A 19,490-nucleotide genomic window follows, 5' to 3' on the forward strand; every position below is an offset into this window, starting at 1 on the left:
GAATGGTTCATGGATATGAGATTTATGTATCTCTCACTCATGTACTGCAGAAATCCCAAGCTCAGAAATTAACATAAAAACTGGTTCTGAACAAGTGATATTTGTACGCCCCTGGCAGCCGGGGTGATACTGTTCCATAGGGATGTCTTTTTTATCAAGGGAATATGTGGTACCCTAGGAAACATAAGCCCTGCTAAAGATAAGTTCACAACAGAAAAATCTGAAGCTCATAAGAATATACACCATTACATAAGAAAGCCACCAGCTTAAACAAGCAGAATTCACAGAAGAGAACAGAAAACAGAATCCTATGAGAAAAGTTTTAATTTATTCACTCAGTAATATTTATTTAACACCCTCTACAATTGAAGCACTGTTCTAGATACTGGGAATAACAGTAGCGAACAAACTGGATAAATTTGTATTCCTTGTGGAGCTTACATTCCTTTGGGGGGAGACAGGTAATAAACAGATCTATATAAAATATGTCAAGAGGCAGTAAGTGTTACAAAATAAAGGATTGTGAACAAGGAGAGATGGGACTGGGTGCTACCATTTGATATACTGGAGGTCAGAGAGGATCCTCTCCAGCAGCCATTACCAAACTTTTTGGTCTCATGACTTTCCTGTGTTAAGGACTTTAACACAGTCTTAAAAAATTACTGAAGACATTTTTGTTAGATTGTTTTCATAAGCTAGACCTATCAATATTTTCTTTATCAGATATTAAAACAGAAAGTTTAAGAAACATTTAATTCATTAATTTAATAAATTAATTCATTAAGAATTAATGTAACAGTAAATTTATTGCATGTTTAAAAATATATACCTAAGAAAAAATAGTATCCCCCCAAAAAAAATAATAAGAGCTGGATTTACATTTTTTTGTGCATCTTTTTAATGTCTGCCTTAATAGAAGACAACTGGATTCTCACATCTACTTCTTTATTCAATCTTTTGCAATGCATTTTTTGGTTGAAGTACATGCAGGAAATCTGGCCTCACACAATGTATTTTAATACCCTTTTCAAATGATTGTGGGTATGCTTGATACTGTACCCGAACTAAACCAGTTAAAGTTCCCTAAAGGTTAGTTGCAGTGTGGAATCATTTCAGAGAGCTTTTCACCTTCTGTTACAATAAAACCTGTTGGTCTATCCTGTGCTTTCAGAGGATATTTTATCCCTGTATGGTTTTGTGACATGTGCTGGTCATTTGGGAAATATTGCTTCACTGAACTATTATTCCGATCCTCCCAATGTTAATACATTTAATTATAGGATACTAAAAAATAACATTCATTAATATCATTAACAAACTCATCAGAAAAATCTTTACGTATTGAGAAAAATACTGTCAAGTTTATAGTGACAGATAAGAGTCTTCGAAAATTCAGACTTTTGTTTGAAAGGTTGAATATTATCATTGGCAAGATACTACTACTATTATCAGTTGTTTGCCTCGAAATGTCAGGGTCACTTCATTTTTGAGAAAATTTTGCCAAGTACTGAAGTTTAAATAACTATAGCCTGTCAGTTATTCAAGTAAAAATGGTGTTCCACGGGAAGGGGAAAGAAAAATAAGGTTAGTTCATTTTGTAACTCAAACACATAAGTACTCTCCCTTGAGACAGTCATTGTACTTTGGAATATAGGTACTTTATGTGAACTTCCATTTCATCACACACGGTATTAAAAACTCATAGACCCAACTTCAAAACAATCAAGGCGTGTAGTGAAACTGGTGGGTTCTGTTCTTTACTGTGAGCTTACAACAGTGAAGAAGACAATGACCTACTAGAGCAGTTGGATGCCACTGCCTTGGTTTGTGCTAAGGCACCAGCGGTTTTACTCATCATCGCCTTTACTTACCATCAATGTGCGCGCAATCGTGGTGAAAATGGTAAATAATGCCTTCGCATCATTAAGAAAATAGTTCGACCTCATAGACCTCCTGAGGGAGTCTTGGGGATGCCTAGGTTGCAGGTCACACTTTAAAAACCATAGCTCTCAAGTGGCAACTGTAACCTCAGGTAAAGAGCCATCAAGATTTGCATGTCTTGACATAAAGTCTCACATTCCAGTGGAATGGTTGGCCACCCTGCTGAAAGAGACCTAAAAGAACTAAGTAGACACAAGACACCCCTAGCTGCGGGAAGAAGCATTTCAGGCAGAGGAGACAGCAGTGCAAAATCCCTGAAGTCAAAGAATGGTTTACAGATTCCAGAACAAAAGAACCCACCACAAAGGCAAACGCCCTTAGAAAAACAGACTACCACCACGAAAATGCCCAGTGCTGTTCTCTAAGGACATCTTGTGCCCTCATCTATTTTTATGCTTCAATTACTTGTGACAAATATGAAGAGGTTTTCTTTACAGAACCACACAGAAAACATCAAAAGTTTAAAAAAAAAAAACAAAAAAGACCTTTTTTTTTTTTTTTAAGAAAGGAGAACATCAAGAATTTTGAGTTTACAGTTAAGTTTATACATGGAAGCTGTTTGATGCCAACTCTCAAATTCAGGTAGAGAATCATTATGTAATTTATTTCCAGTTATTCATGGTGTGATGCAGAAGTTGCTTAATGAATGTTTGTTGAATGAATAATTTTAATTACCCAATGTGTGACTGGAGATATTTAGAAATGAGGAACACAGTTAATTGATTTTCTAAGAAATCACAAAACACAAAAAGGCCAACTTTTGAAAGGGCAATCTTTTGTGCTGTGTAGTCTTAGGAGGTTAGCAAACTAAATGTACTCTCATGCCTTCTGCACACTGAGCCACAAACTTATTACTGCTCTTTAATTAGAGAACCCTTCTCTCAGTTCCTGGAAAGGAAGTTGTTTTCTTGTTTTTTGTTTTTTTTTTCCTGTTGAGAACACTTCTAACATTTCAGGCTAAACAATTTACTTAGAGTAGCTCTTTGAAGGGAAAAGGAAAGGAAGGAGAAAAGAAAAGAGAAACGAGAAGAAAGAAAAGAGAAGAGAAGAGAAGAAAGAAATAGGCACACTGGTGTAGATTTTATACCATTAGAAACAGTGCAGTAGATTTTCCACTTTGTGGACCCAAGACAGGAAGTGAGCAACTTTTGTGATTTATTTTGTAAGAACTTCCAAATAGAAAGGGTCTCTGGCATACTGTCATAGGGTTTGCTCTAAACTGCTATTACCATGAAATATTCTTCGGATTTTCTTAAGATCATGAAAACAAAGTTGAGAAACAAGAGTTCAATAAATGCTACATGTAGTATTTTTCACTTCAATTAGAAATGTAATCATTTCAGTTCTATCAGTATGAAGAGCAATCACTACTCAGAGACCAGTGCCCCCCAATAAAAGAATTGGAACCATGGACACGACCATTAATCAAACAGCTCATTCTAAGACCAGATGTGCCAAATGGCCAATAAGCACCTGAAAAGATGTCAAGCATTAATGTCATTAAGGAACTTGAAATAGAAACCAAAACCAAAGTATAAACCAGATACTGTCTCACACCTGCTAAGATGGCTTTAACACAAAAACAAAACAAATAAAACCCCAGAAAATCCCAAGTGTTCGTGAGGCTATAGAGAAACTAGAGCCCTGGGATGCTGCTGGCGGCAAGTAAGATGGTGCTGCTGCTATGCAGTCTGGCATTTTCGCAAAAAGTTAAATCTATCCTAGCCATACGACTCAGAAATTCCACTCCTGCATGGAATACCGAGGAGAACTGAAAATGTATGTTCGTACAAAAACTTGCAGGCAAATATTCATAGTGACATTATTCATAATAGCTAAAAAAGTACAAACAACCCAATGTCTATTAACTGAAGAATGGATAGACAAATCTGGTATATCCATACAATAGAATATTATTTGGCCATAGAAAGGAATGAAGTAGCGATACATGCTACAATATGGATGAACCTTGAAAACACGCTCAGTGAAAGAAGCCAGTCAGAAGAGGCCAGCTATCCTAGAATTCCACTTACAGGCCACGTCTGGAGACAGAAGTAGATTAGTGGTGACTTAGGGCTGGTGGGGTTTGACGGGGATGGAGGGGAAGGGAACTGCTAAGGGCATAGAGCTCCTTTTGGGCTGATGAAAATGTTCTGTAATTAGTAATGACTGCATAACTTTTTGAATAGACTATACTGAAGAGACTATAAATACTGCTTTGTAACTTATAAAATGTATCTTTATTTTTTAAAGTCACGTAACAGCTATGTCCCCACTCCCAGCTTAAGAAATTAAACATTATGTGTACAGCTGAAGTGACCTGTATACCCTTCCCTGATTACATCTTCCAACCCCCATCAGAGATAATCACTACTTGATGTTGTTACTTATCATCCCATGCATGTCATTAAACTTCACTATAAATTTATAATCCCTCATAGATGTTTTGAGTGTTTTTAAACAGTATCATACTTATGTACCTTCTATAAGTTGCTTTTTTATCATAATTATCATGTTTTCGAGATTTGAGGATTTTTGGGGGGGGTCATTATTAAGTGGCTTTTTCACAATGACATTTAGCACTTAGAATTCTGAGATCATACTCCCAGGAAGAATAACTAAATCTGTTAAATGTCTTTGTCTACTTTTTTAAAATCAATTCAATCAGGTGATTCCTTCAAACAATTCAAACTCTCATTGAGCTCTTGGTCAAAATAAAGGAATTTTAAGTGCATGTAATAACATAAGGGCTTTTTTAGGACTCCAACATAAAACAACTCTTGCTTGGCTGAGGGGTAACTTACAAGGGAAAATCTTGCATTGTATCCTTGCATACATGACAAATCACACTAAGATTAAATGATAAACATAATTAACCTTACATATTCCAACCAACGACAGGGCTTCTCTACATGGTCATTCTGGCTTTGACCACTAAAGTATTTGTTATAGACACTGTGGTTGCCTCCCAAACATGCATTCCTCCTTTCCTTGGTTAATTATTGGTTTTTGGAAACCTGTACTATCCCTAGACAGCCCACTGAATTTGGGAGAATTTACTACCTTTGATCACAGCTATTGTTATAATTTGTGTATATGAGGTGAAAGAAGGTATCCGATGAGGATAATTCCTTTGCAATTTAGAGAAAGCTTCAAACAAACTTCCTTCTCTCTCTACCTGATTTAGAAGGTAAAATCATGTGGCTTTGGGAGTTATCCGTTACTTTTAGGGGAACATAAGGACAACAAGCATTCTGCCACTCTTCTTTATTAATAAAACTCCAATTTTAAGATTTTTTTTTAAATTTATTTGACAGGCAGAGATCACAAGTAGGCAGAGAGGCAGAGAGAGAGGAAGGGAAAGCAGGCTCCCACTGAGCAGAGAGCCCGATGTGGGGCTCGATCCCAGGGGACCCCAGGATCATGACCTGAGCCGAAGGCAGAGGCTTTAACCCACTGAGCCACCCAGGCGCCCCAAAACTCCAATTTTATTCAGTGCAGTAACGCATCCAGTTAAAAGTATTTACATTCCCAGGCTTCATTTTCCAAGGTTGGCCATGTGACAAAATTCCAATCCTTAGGATGCAGGACCAAGTCCTTAGAGAGGACTTTCCTTCCACCAAAACAATGATAAAGCCACATGAGAAGTCTTCTGATTTTCATGCTCTCCTCTTCTTCCACCTGGAATTCAAATACGATGCCTGCAGATGGAGCAGTGCTGTGATCGCAAGGATGAAAGCCACATGCTCAACATAGCGGAACAGAAAGAACATACCGTGGTCTTTCACGACTTCCTTGAGCAATTTTAATAAATGGCCACGGATCTCCTACCTCCAGACGTTCTGTTACACAGAAAAAAATAACCCCTTATTCGGTAAAGCCACCATGGTTACATTTTTGTTACAAGCAACCTGATGCAATTCCAAAGGATATAATGGCGGAATCAAAGGTTGGGTTTTCAAATATTTAAGCCAATCATTTCTCAATATGTTTAAGCCATTTTGAACTGAATTTCTATTATTTGCAGCCCAAACCACCCAAACTGATAGGGCCTTCTAAGGAAGGGATGGTGCTTCTGACTGGCCTCTTAACCCTCAGGGGCCAACCTGCTGGCTGACTGAAGTAGATCTTTACTAACGAGGAGCCCCTGTGATGACAGGGAAACTTCTGCTAACTCGTGGTGCTGCCTTGCTTGCATAAGGCCACCTAACAGTAAAAGCAGACGAACAAAGAAATAAAACATTCTTATTAATAATTTCATTAAACACATAGGACACATACTCATCAAAATTGTTGAACTAGTAAAACCAGGTGGCTTTTAGAGAACCATGCCTTTAGTTTCCTATCACTGTCTCCAAACTTTCCTATAACCTCACCCTTTTCTTATTCTGTTCTGTACGCTATACTACAGCAGCTAAGAGTGAGGGTTCTCGGGGGTGTCTTATTGGCTGAGTCGGTTAAGTGTCTGCCATCAGCTCAGGTCACGATGCCAGGGTTCTGGGATCCAGCCTGGCATCAGGCTCCCTGCCCAGCAGGGAGTCTGCTTCTCCCTCCACCCTTCCCCCTGCTCATGTTCTCTCTCTCTCAAATAAATAAATAAAATCTTTAAAAAAAAAAAAAAGGAGACTCATTTAGTTAACCCCATATACGTTCAAATCTTCCATCTATGATGATGATGATGATGATGATGATGATGTGACCTCGTGCAAGGTACTAAATTTCTCTGGATCTCAATTTTCTCAAATGAATAATGGAATAATTCTATCTCACAGGGTGCTTGAGAGAGTTAATTGAGCTAAGGTTAGGTTAGTAAATGCTTAGCGTAAGGTCTGATTTACAGTAATGATGTGCTCAATACCTACTACTTTTAGGGGTTTTTTTTTGTTTTTTGTTTTTTGTTTTATTCATTTATTTGAGAGAGCATGAGCAGGGAGCAGGGGGAGGGGCAGAGGAAGGAGAAGCAGACTCCCCGCAGAGCCGGGAGCTCAATGCTGAGCTGGATCCTCTGATCCTGGGATCTTGACCTGTGCCAAAGGCAGCCTCTTAACTGACTCAGCCACCCAAGTGCCCCTTATTTTGTTTTTACAACAGAAATATCACTCCTCAGGACACCTGGGTGACTCAGTGGGTTAAGCCGCTGCCTTCGGCTCAGGTCATGATCCCAGGGTCCTGGGATCAAGTCCCGCATGGGCTCCTTCCTCGGCAGGGAGCCTGCTTCTCTCTCTGCCTCTGCCTGCCTCTCTGCCTGCTTGTGTGCTCTCTCTCTCTCTCCTTCTCTCTGACAAATAAATAAATGAAATATTTTAAAAAAAAAAAAGAAAGAAAGAAATATCACTCCTCTCGTCTAAGGCTAATTCTTACCTTATGTTCCAGATCCCACCCATCCTCCTTCCACCTCCTCAAGGGCTTTAAACTACTGACTGTGTTTTCTCTCTAGTCTATTTTCAACCTCTTTCTATAGGCCCCCTCCCACTAATATGCATAACAATAGCCATGAGAATGATAATGAAGATGATGGGACTTGAAGCATAGATAGAATTGTCCTTTGTTGAGGAAGCCCATCTCCTTGATAAAAGGAAGAAAATGGGAGAAGATGGGTTTTCACTTAGGCAGGGTTGGAGATCAGCAGGTGGGAAAATAAAATATTTTCGGGGGGGGGGGGGGATGGTTTCTATTTTCTCTGAAACAAAAGGCAAAGTTATCTCCCAAGAGTTAAGTAGTTCAGAAGACAGGATCAAATGTAGAAGAGTGAAGGTTGAAATAGTCCTTAGAGAGAGTGAGAAAGGAATGCAGTAGTATTTCCAGACCCTGTGGAAGTCTCCGTGGAAGCCGAGGCTCACATTCACGACTACTAGATCCAGTCTCTGCCAGAACTGCCCGAGTGCCGACACTGTAGCAGGTAATTGGGTCACCTGGAGTTGGACTGTTGCCAGGGGAGTAAAAAAAAAAAAAAAAAAAAGGACAGAGGTCAGGAGGAAGAGTGGAATGACCAGTTCTAAGGGCAAAGGAGAGCACACAATGAGTTAGCAGGATAACAGAAAAGAGAAGTGGTGAAAAGATGGTAGAACATAGCATGAGCTACCATAAACCGGTAGAGAAATGTCCTGAATTAGCATTGGGGAGTGACGAAAACATCCACCAAACCTCTAGGAAGTACTTTGAGTATAAAAGAAAAGTCCTCTGTAGAATGGACTCCAAACTCAGAAGTACATTGACTGACTATGGAACTGTACATATGACAAAAGTGAATGTAAAAGAGACAATAAGCCAAAATTCTATACTCCCATTTTTCAGAAATCAGTGTACATGTTTAGGACAGGAGGGATTTTCCTTAAAAGACTTTAATGTGAAAAAGTCAGAGAAAGTGCAAGCGACTAAGTGAAGTGTCCTGGTCATAATTAATGAATCTATATATAGGAACGTGTTAAATTGTGATAAGCAGAATTTCCATATTATTTTCTAAAATTGGGATTAAATAAATCACATGTACTGCTATTTAAACAATGTTACAGGGAAGAAATAATGTCCTTTTATTTATGTTTTTAAGTAACTTTTAATTAATTAAATTAAATTTAAAAAGGATATAAATTTTTCTTGATGCAACTTTTACAAAAAGAAAAATCTCCATAACAAAACTCTATTTCAGTATTATACATGATAACAACTTGGGATTTTGTTCTTTCCCTAATTAGGTAATAGAGTACTAACAGATAAGACTTTGCAGGCTGGTCTCCGAGGGCTCCTAAGTAGGAGGGTCACTAACTGGCAGGGGTTTTATCAACTTAAAAAAAAAAGGACTGGGCACAGTTTGAAGGAAAAGAAGTCACCTTAAGTTACTTGTTTATTTCAATATAATGAATTTTTTAAAAAAATTCATGCCATATTATTTTATTATTGTTATAATTTTTTAAAAGATTTTATTTATTTATTTGACAGAGAGATCACAAGCAGGCAGAGAGGCAGTCAGAGAGAGAGAGGGGGAAGCAGGCTTCCCGCTGAGCAGAGAGCCCCATGCGGGGCTCAATCCCAGAACCCTGAGATCATGACCTGAGCTGAAGGCAGAGGCTTAACCCATTGAGCCACCTGGGTAGCCACCCCTATTACTGTTATAATGTTTATATAGGTTAACAGTGAGAGAAGAAAAATTAAACAAAATAGCTTTCCACCACTTCCTTTCTTTTGAGACAGTATTGCGTTACATTAGGTTTTATATAACATGTTTATACAGATTAAATAGTCGAATTTTAACTATATACTATTTTTAAAACAGAAAAAAAAAAAAAAACCTTTCAGATGCTTAGAAGAAACTACATATGTTCTGGGAGTCCTTAATTTTGATTTGCTCTGTCATCCATACCTCAAAACCTTTCTTTATCAGAGGCGTTAGGTATATTGGTAAGCATTAATGCAAATGCAGGGCATATTCTTGTCTTTCTGTTTTCATATCACCAAACCTAACCAGCCATACTGCAGCTCTCCAACTCACAAAGTATGCATACTACATAATCGGAGATTTTTGCAACCATATATTCTAAAGGACTCATCGAGCCCTGAAAGGCAAATGCTATCATTCAAGTTCTAATTACATGCTACCTGGGTTTTACAGAACAGAAAAGAAATGAGTATTGCACTTCCTAAATACATTTTTTGACCACAAGCAACTTCCAAAATAAATGCCCCAAATGTCGTCTGAATGTATCACCGTACAAACAGCACAAAGCACCGGCCTCTTCAAATTATGTTCGAGTTTCTCCGGATGCTGCTTCCACTTGATAAATTGGTCAATAAATGCCAAGTCAAATATTCAAGTAAATATATTTTCATTGTTATTGGCAGACATATAATTAACTCAGAATAAAAGATACAAGAAATCAATTTATGATTACTTCTTCAGTTCCTCCCATTAGTCATCTACATTATAATTGTGGTTCCACTTTTAAAATCTTTATCCATACATACTCACACACACCATTTTGACTATATTATAAATCAAATTATTTCAATTACAAATTAGTATTGTATGAAATGGTGAACCTTGTATGTTAATTTTATTAGTAAGAGACAATCATACTATTACCCATGTATATGAGCTGATTAAAAAACAATCCACATTTAAGAGCTTATATTAATTAGAAATTTCAGCAGATGTTTCTGAACAATGTTAAGGACTTGCTCTGTCTTTTCTCAAGTATAAGTATTTGAGTCAACATTTTTTATGTATGTGTATTTTAGCAACAAATTACATTTCCATTTTCAACAAAACAGGCTGCTAAAAAAGAAAAATAGTACAAAGAGTAAACCTATTTTTTTTTCAAAGAAGACATATAAAGAGCAAATTTTTTTAAAATTTGTTATCTTTCAGGTCAGTATCTTCACCAATCCGGGAAAAAGACATTTTATAGAAAAACTTACATAAGTGACCTTTTAAAAACTGCCCTAAACTAACTGCAAAAGCTTCAGATACATTATTACATGTGGATTTTATGAAGAAAAAAAGTCTAAGAAGAGCTCAAGAAATCCGTTTTAATAAAATATTCTGTCATTACTCAGTTGTTACTTTCATTATGGTAGCTTAATTGTTTTTAATTATATATCATGGGCGAGTCATTTAACCTCTGTGTTTCCTCACCCATAAAGGGAGATTAATAATGGTGCCTCATCACAGGATTCCTGGCAGGGTTAAAGGAGTTAACATGGGTGAAGCATTTAAAATAATGCCCAGCATATAGTAAGTGCTCAGTAAGTGTCAGCTAAGCATTACCTAATTGTACGTTTTGCCTGTTACTTCCATTAGCTTCCAGTTACCAATGCTTAAGTATCTGAATTCTTTTTAAAGAAAAAGAAAGCTACGTCATGACATTCTTAAAGCTCTGACCTTCCCATCAGCTTACAGTGTTTGCAGCTACTTTATCTGCTACTCAAAAGCCAAACAGGACCTAGGGTCTCACTTGAGTTAACAGTCCAAACTTCTATTTTAAAGGACAGCACTCTCCCTATTATCTTACTATTAGTAATCATTAATTCATTCAAACACCAAAGTAAAATAGGTGCTAGGCCCTGGACATAAGCTATGGAAACATAAGATGGTTAAGAAAAAAATTCCAAATACGTTGCTTCCAAAAGAGTGAGGGGCTACAAATACAAATTCAAGTAAGCACTCTTGTCTAATTTTAACATGGTACCCTGAACTGTAATTTTAAAAATTTCCAAGCTGCCCAAGGGCGGGCTTCACAGGTGACATTTGAGTAAGACCTGGCAGAAGAGCAAAAACTCACCAGGTAGAGAAGGGATCGATGACTACTTTGTTCACAAAGAAAACTAGAAATTCCTCACACTGGTAAGTTAAAATAGACATTTTTTAAGCAAACAGTCTTCCTCAAACAGATTTCCCACCGCACAGGGCTTGCTTAGTTTATCTCTAGGTGTTGAATAAATATTTTTGAATGACTGTCGTCCCGTTTCCCCCCATAGGCAAGGTTGTCATTAGGGCATGCTTGGATGATGTTCTTAGCTCCCGTCCTCCCAGGGCTCAGAGAAATCTTCCTAAAACCACTTTTATCACACGGCTCCCTGATCAAAAGCCTGGAATGCTTTTGTCCTATTCCCAGATAGCAGCTCTCTGCTTTGACTAGATTTCTCCCCCAATATGCCTTGGGCATGTCTCCCTTTCGTTCATATCCTCTCTCTGTCCCCAATACTTTTCTCCTATTACTTATTTCTACCTTTCCAGAATTCCACCCATCCTTCAAAATCTTCCTTCACAAGGCCACTGGATTGCCTTGCTTCTATTTAAATAACATAACTTTCCAAATGATGCAGAAAAGAGAGATGCTAGTGAAAAAAAATTACACTTTAGGATGAAAGAAATGTCCCAAATGTGGTAGGGAATTGAAAAATACAAAAGGCAGAGACTGGCTGGAAAGTCACATTCCAACTGTTACATCAGCAGGGCACACTTCTTCAATTATTTACTACTTAAAACGTATACGCTGCACCAACTACTTATTGAGCAATTATTTTTTCCAGTGACATCGGGCTCTTTTAAAAAGTCAACTATCCCACACCATGGACCATCAAGTCTTCATTCCTTAAACTGGTTTCCTTGGGACAAGTGTCTTGTTGGAATGAGTGTTCCCTGGACCTGGAGTCTGGAATATTATCCAGCAAGATGGCGCTGCACTAACCAGCCCAGGGGTACGCTTCCTACTTGAAGGACAACTAGTTAAATAATAAAATATCTTCCAAAAGGCAGTTTTGAATAGATTTTTTTTCAAGCTCTCCATGTCAAGCTACCTTAGATTCCAACTTGGCTTTCTCCTCGTTCAGCAGCTCGGCTGCTTTCTTCATTTCTTCACGACATCTGTTTATCTCCGACCTTACTGGAATACAAATGAAATCCTTAAACACCTCTTCCATCTTTCTGGAGTCCCCAGGCCTACGCGCGTGGACAGCCGAGCCCCCTCCCTTCTCCGCCCACGCCCTGGGGCCTGCCTTTCGCTCTAAGCCCCCACCTGGAGGAGACAAGGGACCCCCCCCCCCCCGCCAGCGGGCGACCGAAGCACCCACCTTCTCGGATCACGCGGCGACCCTCCTCGGCCTGATGCTCCGAGAAGATGATGTGCCGAAACAGGGACTCTAAACTCATCTCGCGCCGGGCTCCCGCGGACCCCCTGACGCCTTTCGGTACCTGCGGGCGAGGAGTGCGAGGGGCCTGCAAAGCGCAGTGAGGAAGGAGGACGGTTCAGGGCTATCCCCGGGCTGGCCTTGACTCTGGATGGGCGAGGCGGGCGCCAGCCCGGCTGCGGGCCTTTGTTTCCCCGCTTCACTGACAAAGGACAGCCGTTCACCCCCCTCGCACCCTCGCCCTGCCAGGGACAGAAGCCGGGCTTTCGTTCCCCGGCTGAACGCAGCTCCCCCCAGTCGAGGCCCCGGGCCCTCGCGGGTTTCCCTTCCGTGCTGGTGGCAAATAAAAATGGAGGCGCCCAGGCGTGGCGTCTGAGCCGGCCTGGGCAGCACCCCTCGGTGTTTCTGGCCTTTTCCTCTCCACCCCCTCTCTTTTTCGGGCGAACGTCCTCACAGTGTTCTGTCTCACAGTAATCCGTGTACTTGCTAACAATACCGTCGGCTGGAGCCCTTCCTGCAGGCCGCAGCAGGGACCTCCGGTTGGCCTCGCCGGGTGGGGACTGAACTACGGCGTCTCGTTGGGCCCAGTCTGCGTCAGGGGTTTCGCTTTGGCCAGATAGCCCCAAAGGTCTTAAAGCCGCACTTGGACTTGTGGTGATCTTTCTCCGAGGCACAAACACCTGGCATTATGAAGAACTAAGTACCCGTGATTCTAAATATAAACTGCAACGTCTTATCCTTTGACTGTGGCAAAGACTGCTATAAATGTGCAACGTCTGACATTCCGCCTTAATCATTCCTTTGTAATCAGGGCATATCTTTTTAGTCTGCTTTAAAATTAATCATTGCCTTTTGTAATCAAGCTTCAGTAATATTAACACTTCAATATCTGCACAATATGTGTCAGTTGCTAATTAAAAGCTTAAACATGAAAGGCACCTTTGGGATTTTTGCATGGGATTCTCAAATTAAAAAATAAAGCATTTTTAGTTTTAGTAGGCCAAAATTGTAAGATCGTAATAAACATTTGACTTTTTTTCTGAATGTAGAACTGACATTGGCTAAACTTTAAAAAATAATGTTTCTTTAGATTGTGTTAGAATTGAAAGAAGTGTGAATTCTATCGCATCATCTGTATAAAAGTCTTAATATTTCATTAATGCTGTAGCATAGTGGGCTATAAGTTTTAACCTATTCCAAATTTCCACCTCAATTTCCATCAAGCCATGTAGGCATAAAACTTAATTTTTAAACTGTATTACAAAAGAATACTTACAGAAAAGTGTAATGCTGTAGAAAAGAATTATCCATAAACATACCATTCGCAAGCAAATATTAATAACATTTTGGCTACTGCCTTCCAGCTAATCCTCCTCACCTTGCATTTTTCTTTTACAAGCTTGGCAATATTGTGAATATGCAATAATAATAATTACAGTTAATACTACTTACGGAGTATATTCTGGGCACTATTCTGAACACAATGATTTTTACTATTACCTTCATTGTATTAGATGAGAAAACTGAAAGCAGGAAAGTCAAGTATCTTGCCAAGGCGCCATACCTTGTATATGGCAGAGCTAGAGCAGAAACCAAGAAATCTGAGATCAGAGGCCATGAATTTAATTTTGGATACTGCTCTATTTTCCTTTGATTACATCATAAGCATTTTACCATTTCATTGAAAACTCTTCATAAATACACTTTTATATCTTCATAATCCTCCGTCATGTGATACATGTATAAAACTCAGATATACTGAAATAAATTTGACTTTTTTATCTGTTCAAGGATGGAAAACAAACAGAAATTGTGGTTAACCATTTTCTTTGAGCACTCGTTTGGAAGCTTATGAACTGTGCCACAGCGCTATCAAAGGAAAGGGCTTCCAGAAGATAAATTATATTACTAATTAATATCACTCCCTTCAGAATTATTTCCCGTGGACTTGCACAGGGAGCATTCTCACAAGGAGGCTGCTTTTCAAAAGCATGCTGCTCTTTAACATTCCAATTTTATTAGTTACACTCAAACTCACATTTATTATTTAACATGTTCTTTCTGTACTGAAAACTTGGCAGAGTGGAATTTGGGCAGCCTTTGGGGAGCCTAGTCGCCTCACTTGCACAGGCGTATGCAAGAGAGAAACTGCGGAAATTCTGGGATGGGGTTATGGGGGAGAAATGGCTTCTTTTTTATCTTCAGCAGTCTTCATATCACAGAATATTTTGGTGTTTTTAAATCCCAAGTTCAATTCTTCTTAGAGGCACTACTGCCATAGACATTAGCAGGGGTTTTCATTTTCTTTTATTTGTTGAAACAAACATGATTGTGCAAGCCCACAATTCAAATTTTAATTGTTTTTCTGTTTGTTTGTTTGTTTGTTTTAGATTTTATTTATTTATTTGAGAGACAGCAGGAGAGGGACAGTGTGGGGGGTGCAGAGGAATAGGGAGAAGCAGGCTCCCCTCTGAGCAGGGAACTCACTGTGGGGCTCCATTCTAGGACCCCAGGATCATGACCTTGGCTGAAGGCAGATGCTTAACCAACAGAGTCACCCAGGGACCCCAAATTTTAAGTGTTTTATAATAATGAGTGAAAGAAACATATCAGGATATTAAAATATTATTATCATATACTAGCTTTATTCATGTATCATATACTTTATTCATATATATTCTTTATTATTGCTTTATATATTGCTTTATTCATATATATTCTTCAGTAAGATATTTATTCTTAACGATATACATGCTGATTACTTTCTACATTGCATTCTATGATATTCAGAGCAAGAGTAGCATTACTTCAATTTATGCCAAATAAAAATGGTATATGGCATGGTAAAACTAGGGCATACCATTTTCTGAAAATGGTATCTTATAAGTCTGAAAAAATGATTCATTCAACAACTGTTTAATGAGTCTCTGCTATTCATTCAACAAATATTATTGAGGATCTCCTATGTGCCATATTAGAGAAACAACAGGATTTAATAAAAACAGAACTACATAAAAACTATTTTTCTTCCCCCGGATATTTCTAACCTCATTGGAGAATTATTATATTTTTCAGCATTTTGGCATCAGTATAAACAACTGCTTTCAGATGTTTCAACAGATGTTCTTCAGAAAGAAAGCCAATTATTTGTATTATGATACCCACATATGATTCTCAGATCTCAACTTTCCATCTGTACATGTTTCATTGAATTGCATACCTATGGAATATAAAAGTTAAGATCACTCATTGTCTCTCAACCTCAGACTTTTGTTCATAATAACTCTAGCACCTGGGTTATTGAGTCATTGATAATTGCTTTGCTAGAAGGCCTTACATAAGGCTATATTGCTCTTGTGATTTAAAATGTATTTCCTCTCCATTTTTAGATTGATGGCTCCCCTAGGTTCTAAGCCAGGCTTGCAAATACCTACTAGCCCAGGGCATATATATTGCAATGAAAAGAAGAAAAGTAATTCATTTTTTTTATGTTTTTCTTAGGGCATCTGCCAAAAAGAAAAACAAAATGTAGGTTCAACCAAGTTTAACAACCATTTATTGAGTATCTACTAAGTATAAAAAAAAATCTCTGCTAGGTACTACAGATGATAGAAAATTGAAAGGTGCAAGCCCTGTCCTCCTGGAGGTCATTGTCTATCAAATGGGACATAGCATGCACAAATAACTCCTAAGCAGATTGTATATAAGAGCTTCCCCCTTGTGCTAGGGGAATATGGCAGAGGGAGAAAGAATAAATCTGACATAGGTGATGGGGGAGACTTACCACTGGGGGATAGAATATGAGCTACCTTTTCAAGGAGGGTGTGACTTCAATAGATAGCTAGTAAGTGGGGGAAAAAGACAGTTAGATGAAGCCAACATTCAGATGGTCTTTAACACTTTTCGTATTTTCCACAGGTGAGGGGTCTGTCAAATTTGCTCCATGTGGTCCATCTGTGGCAGTGGGTTTGAAGCACTAGAAAGGAAGAAAATAACAGCTAATACGTATTAATAACTTACTACATGCCAACTCTTGTCTGAGAACTTGACGCATCCTAATTCTCTTAAGCAACCCAATAAACTTATAAGTTCAAGGCTTTTATTTTTTTCCATATTACAGTTGGAGAAGTGAGGCAGAGAGAATTCAGTAACTTGTCCATGGTCACATATGGTAGCAAAATCAGGATTTAAACCCTGATAAAATCTTAAGGCAGATCCTTAACTACTTCATTTCCTGCTTCCAAAAACTAGAAGCTGGAGAAAATAAGACTGTTTCAGCAGCTGTGTTTCATTTCAAAGCAGATATATTTCCCAAAAAAATGCTTATCACCAACAAGTTAATATCTTTTCGGAAGACATTTTTTGACAACGGAATTCGGGCTAATAATGCAATCCATGTATAACCAATTAAAATCAAATGTGAATGAAAGAAAAATAATTGAGAATGGATCATGCTTTGTAAATGCTTATTTAAGCAGCTGTATATCTAACATGTAAAACTAAAAATGAAATTTGTATACAAAGTATCATATTCAATTCCTAATATTTATATTTGTTTCCTAGAGCTGCTATAACAAAAATACCACAACTCAGTGATTTAGAACAACAGAAATTTATTCTCTCACAGTTCTGGAGGCCAAAAGTCTGAAATCAAGATGTTGGCAGGGCTCATTCCTTCTGGGCTCTCTAAGGACAGTCAGGCCTTTGCCTCTTCATAGCTGCTGGTCCCTGCTGGTCATTTTGGGTGTTCTTCGGTTTTTAGATGCAACACTCCAATCTCTGCCTCCATTATCCGTTGACGTTCTCCAAGTCTATCTCTGTCTCTTTGTCTCTTTCCTCTTATAAGACACCAGTCATGTTGGATAAAAGACCTACCATACACCAGCATGACCTCATCTTAAATAATTACACCTGTGATAACCCTGTTTCCAAATAAACTCACATTCTGAGCTACCAGAGATTTAGGACTCTAATGTATTTTGGCGGGGTGGGGGGTGGGGACCCAATTCGATGCATATAGCAACCTTAAAAGTTAAGTTGGAGGAAAGAGTTATTTATTTTTTTTAAACTTAAGTGACTGATTTACTTCTATTACAATCGAAGTATTTCGTGTTTAAAGTATTTTAATGTTTAGTGTTTGTCTTAGACTTTAAAAACATCTTGCACAATCCTTTCATTTTATAGATGTTAGCACTGAGGCCTTGGAGGTGATGGATTTCCCCAACATGGCACAGGCAATTAATGTCAGAGCTAGGTCTAGAACTCCTTCCTAATTCCTTCTGCTCCAATGAAAGATCTTTTTTGTTCACCAGTGGCTTTCAAGTATTTCAGTTAAAAGAAGTTCTCTTTTATCTTTTTTCTATATTGAACTTTCTAGTAAGAGTTTGAAGCAAGGGTATAACAGCTAAAGTTCAGAGCGGGCCTGGGGCAATTCACCTACTGTAGGAGCCCTTCTCCATTAAGGAGATTAGATAGATAGATAGATAGGTAGGTAGGTAGATAGATATAGGTGTATATAGGGAAAACACACACGCATAGATCCTTACGGATATATACAAAAATACACACATATATTTGATAAGGTCATATATATATGTGTGTGTGTGTGTGTGTGTGTGTATACATATATATAAATACTTAAAGCTATCAATTTAATTTTCCATCTTACACTTCTATAATAGAAATGAAAGCAAACTGTCAATTCTTAATTATTGATTGAGAAAAACAAACTTGTTTTGCTTGTGAAATATATTGTATGAAGAAATTCCAACAACACATTAGGAGTCATGAAACAGCAAACTCTTTGGAAATAAAAAGCTGTAGTGACGCTGGTGGACTCGGCTTTTCACACTGTCAGGGTCAGGAGCCCAGCACAGGGTCTGGGAAGGCTGCCCCAGGTGTCCCTATCCAGGAGATTAGCCTGTCAGCTCTGGAAAACAGAAACAAAACAGAACCTGGAAACCACTCTTCTTCACCTTGTATAATTCATTTGTTTTAATAAATATTTATTGGTGGACACTATATGTAAGGGAAGTAAGAATTTTCAATTATAAAGATGAATAAATGAGGGCCTTGAAATCTGGTTGGATCAAGTTGTAGTTTCCATGACAATAAATTTAAGTAGTTTGGGATTACACAGAATTAAAAGAGAAATTCAAGGTGTGTTTTTTATCTTACCAGTTATTTGTTTTCATCATTAACATAGTCTTTGCCTACCTAATAAGTACATGGTTACTCAGCAAATAAATGACTCTTTGAATACATTCAAATTTAGGTCAACAATTAACATATTCTATTATAATTTCTATGGAGATTTCTATTAATTTCAGGAAATTAGTCATAGTGACTTTGGAAATTTGGGATAAATTTTAATATTTCTATTACTTTCAATGAATTATTCACAGTGAGTCTTTAGAAAGTTTGGAAAAAATGTAATGTCTATATATACACATATATGGTGAACTATATAAATCCTTTTTCTTCTTAAAATAATTTGCTAAATTGCTCATTTGTCAGGATAAAATTACTTTATGCTTCCAATGTTGGAATGACTTAGTGGCCCTAGTATAACAGTATTACCTTATAAAAGCCAGACACTGTCATTATTTACCCTTCATGATGCCATAGACAGTTCAAAATGTTTTATCATAGTTTACATGGCTCATAAAACTTATCTTTTATTTGACATTGCAGGTGTGTTGATAATAGAATATGGAAACTCTGTAAGATGGTTAAAGGAAACAATTAATTAGCATTGAAATAAAAGAGCTCAGTAAGAAACATTTTAAACAGAATAAGCTGATTATTTCACAGGTAATAGTAAGTAGTTGTGGAATAGAATTGAAGGGAATGCATACAGAGTGAAAGGAATTTAAATACCTGAAAACAAATAAGGAAATACTGCAAATATTAGAATTACTGAAGTC

General features: G+C 37.9%; 1 protein-coding gene across 1 annotated transcript in view; it reads right to left on the reverse strand.

Annotated features, from left to right (window-relative positions):
- The window catches only part of CCDC172 (coiled-coil domain containing 172), a 52,710-nt gene extending 40,088 nt beyond the window's left edge, over positions 1-12,622 (reverse strand). Inside the window, exons 1-2 of the mRNA XM_032877300.1 lie at positions 12,508-12,622; positions 12,235-12,320 (exon numbers count right to left, since the gene is read on the reverse strand). Of these exons, the coding sequence (XP_032733191.1) occupies positions 12,235-12,320; positions 12,508-12,586 (165 nt within the window). The 5' untranslated portion in view covers positions 12,587-12,622. The remainder of the gene's footprint in view (positions 1-12,234; positions 12,321-12,507) is intronic.
- Positions 12,623-19,490: the final 6,868 nt, after the last annotated feature.

Source organism: Lontra canadensis, unplaced genomic scaffold, assembly GCF_010015895.1.
Source record: "Lontra canadensis isolate GAN:19392208 unplaced genomic scaffold, GSC_riverotter_1.0 scaffold3, whole genome shotgun sequence".
Classification (NCBI taxonomy): Eukaryota; Metazoa; Chordata; class Mammalia; order Carnivora; family Mustelidae; genus Lontra; species Lontra canadensis.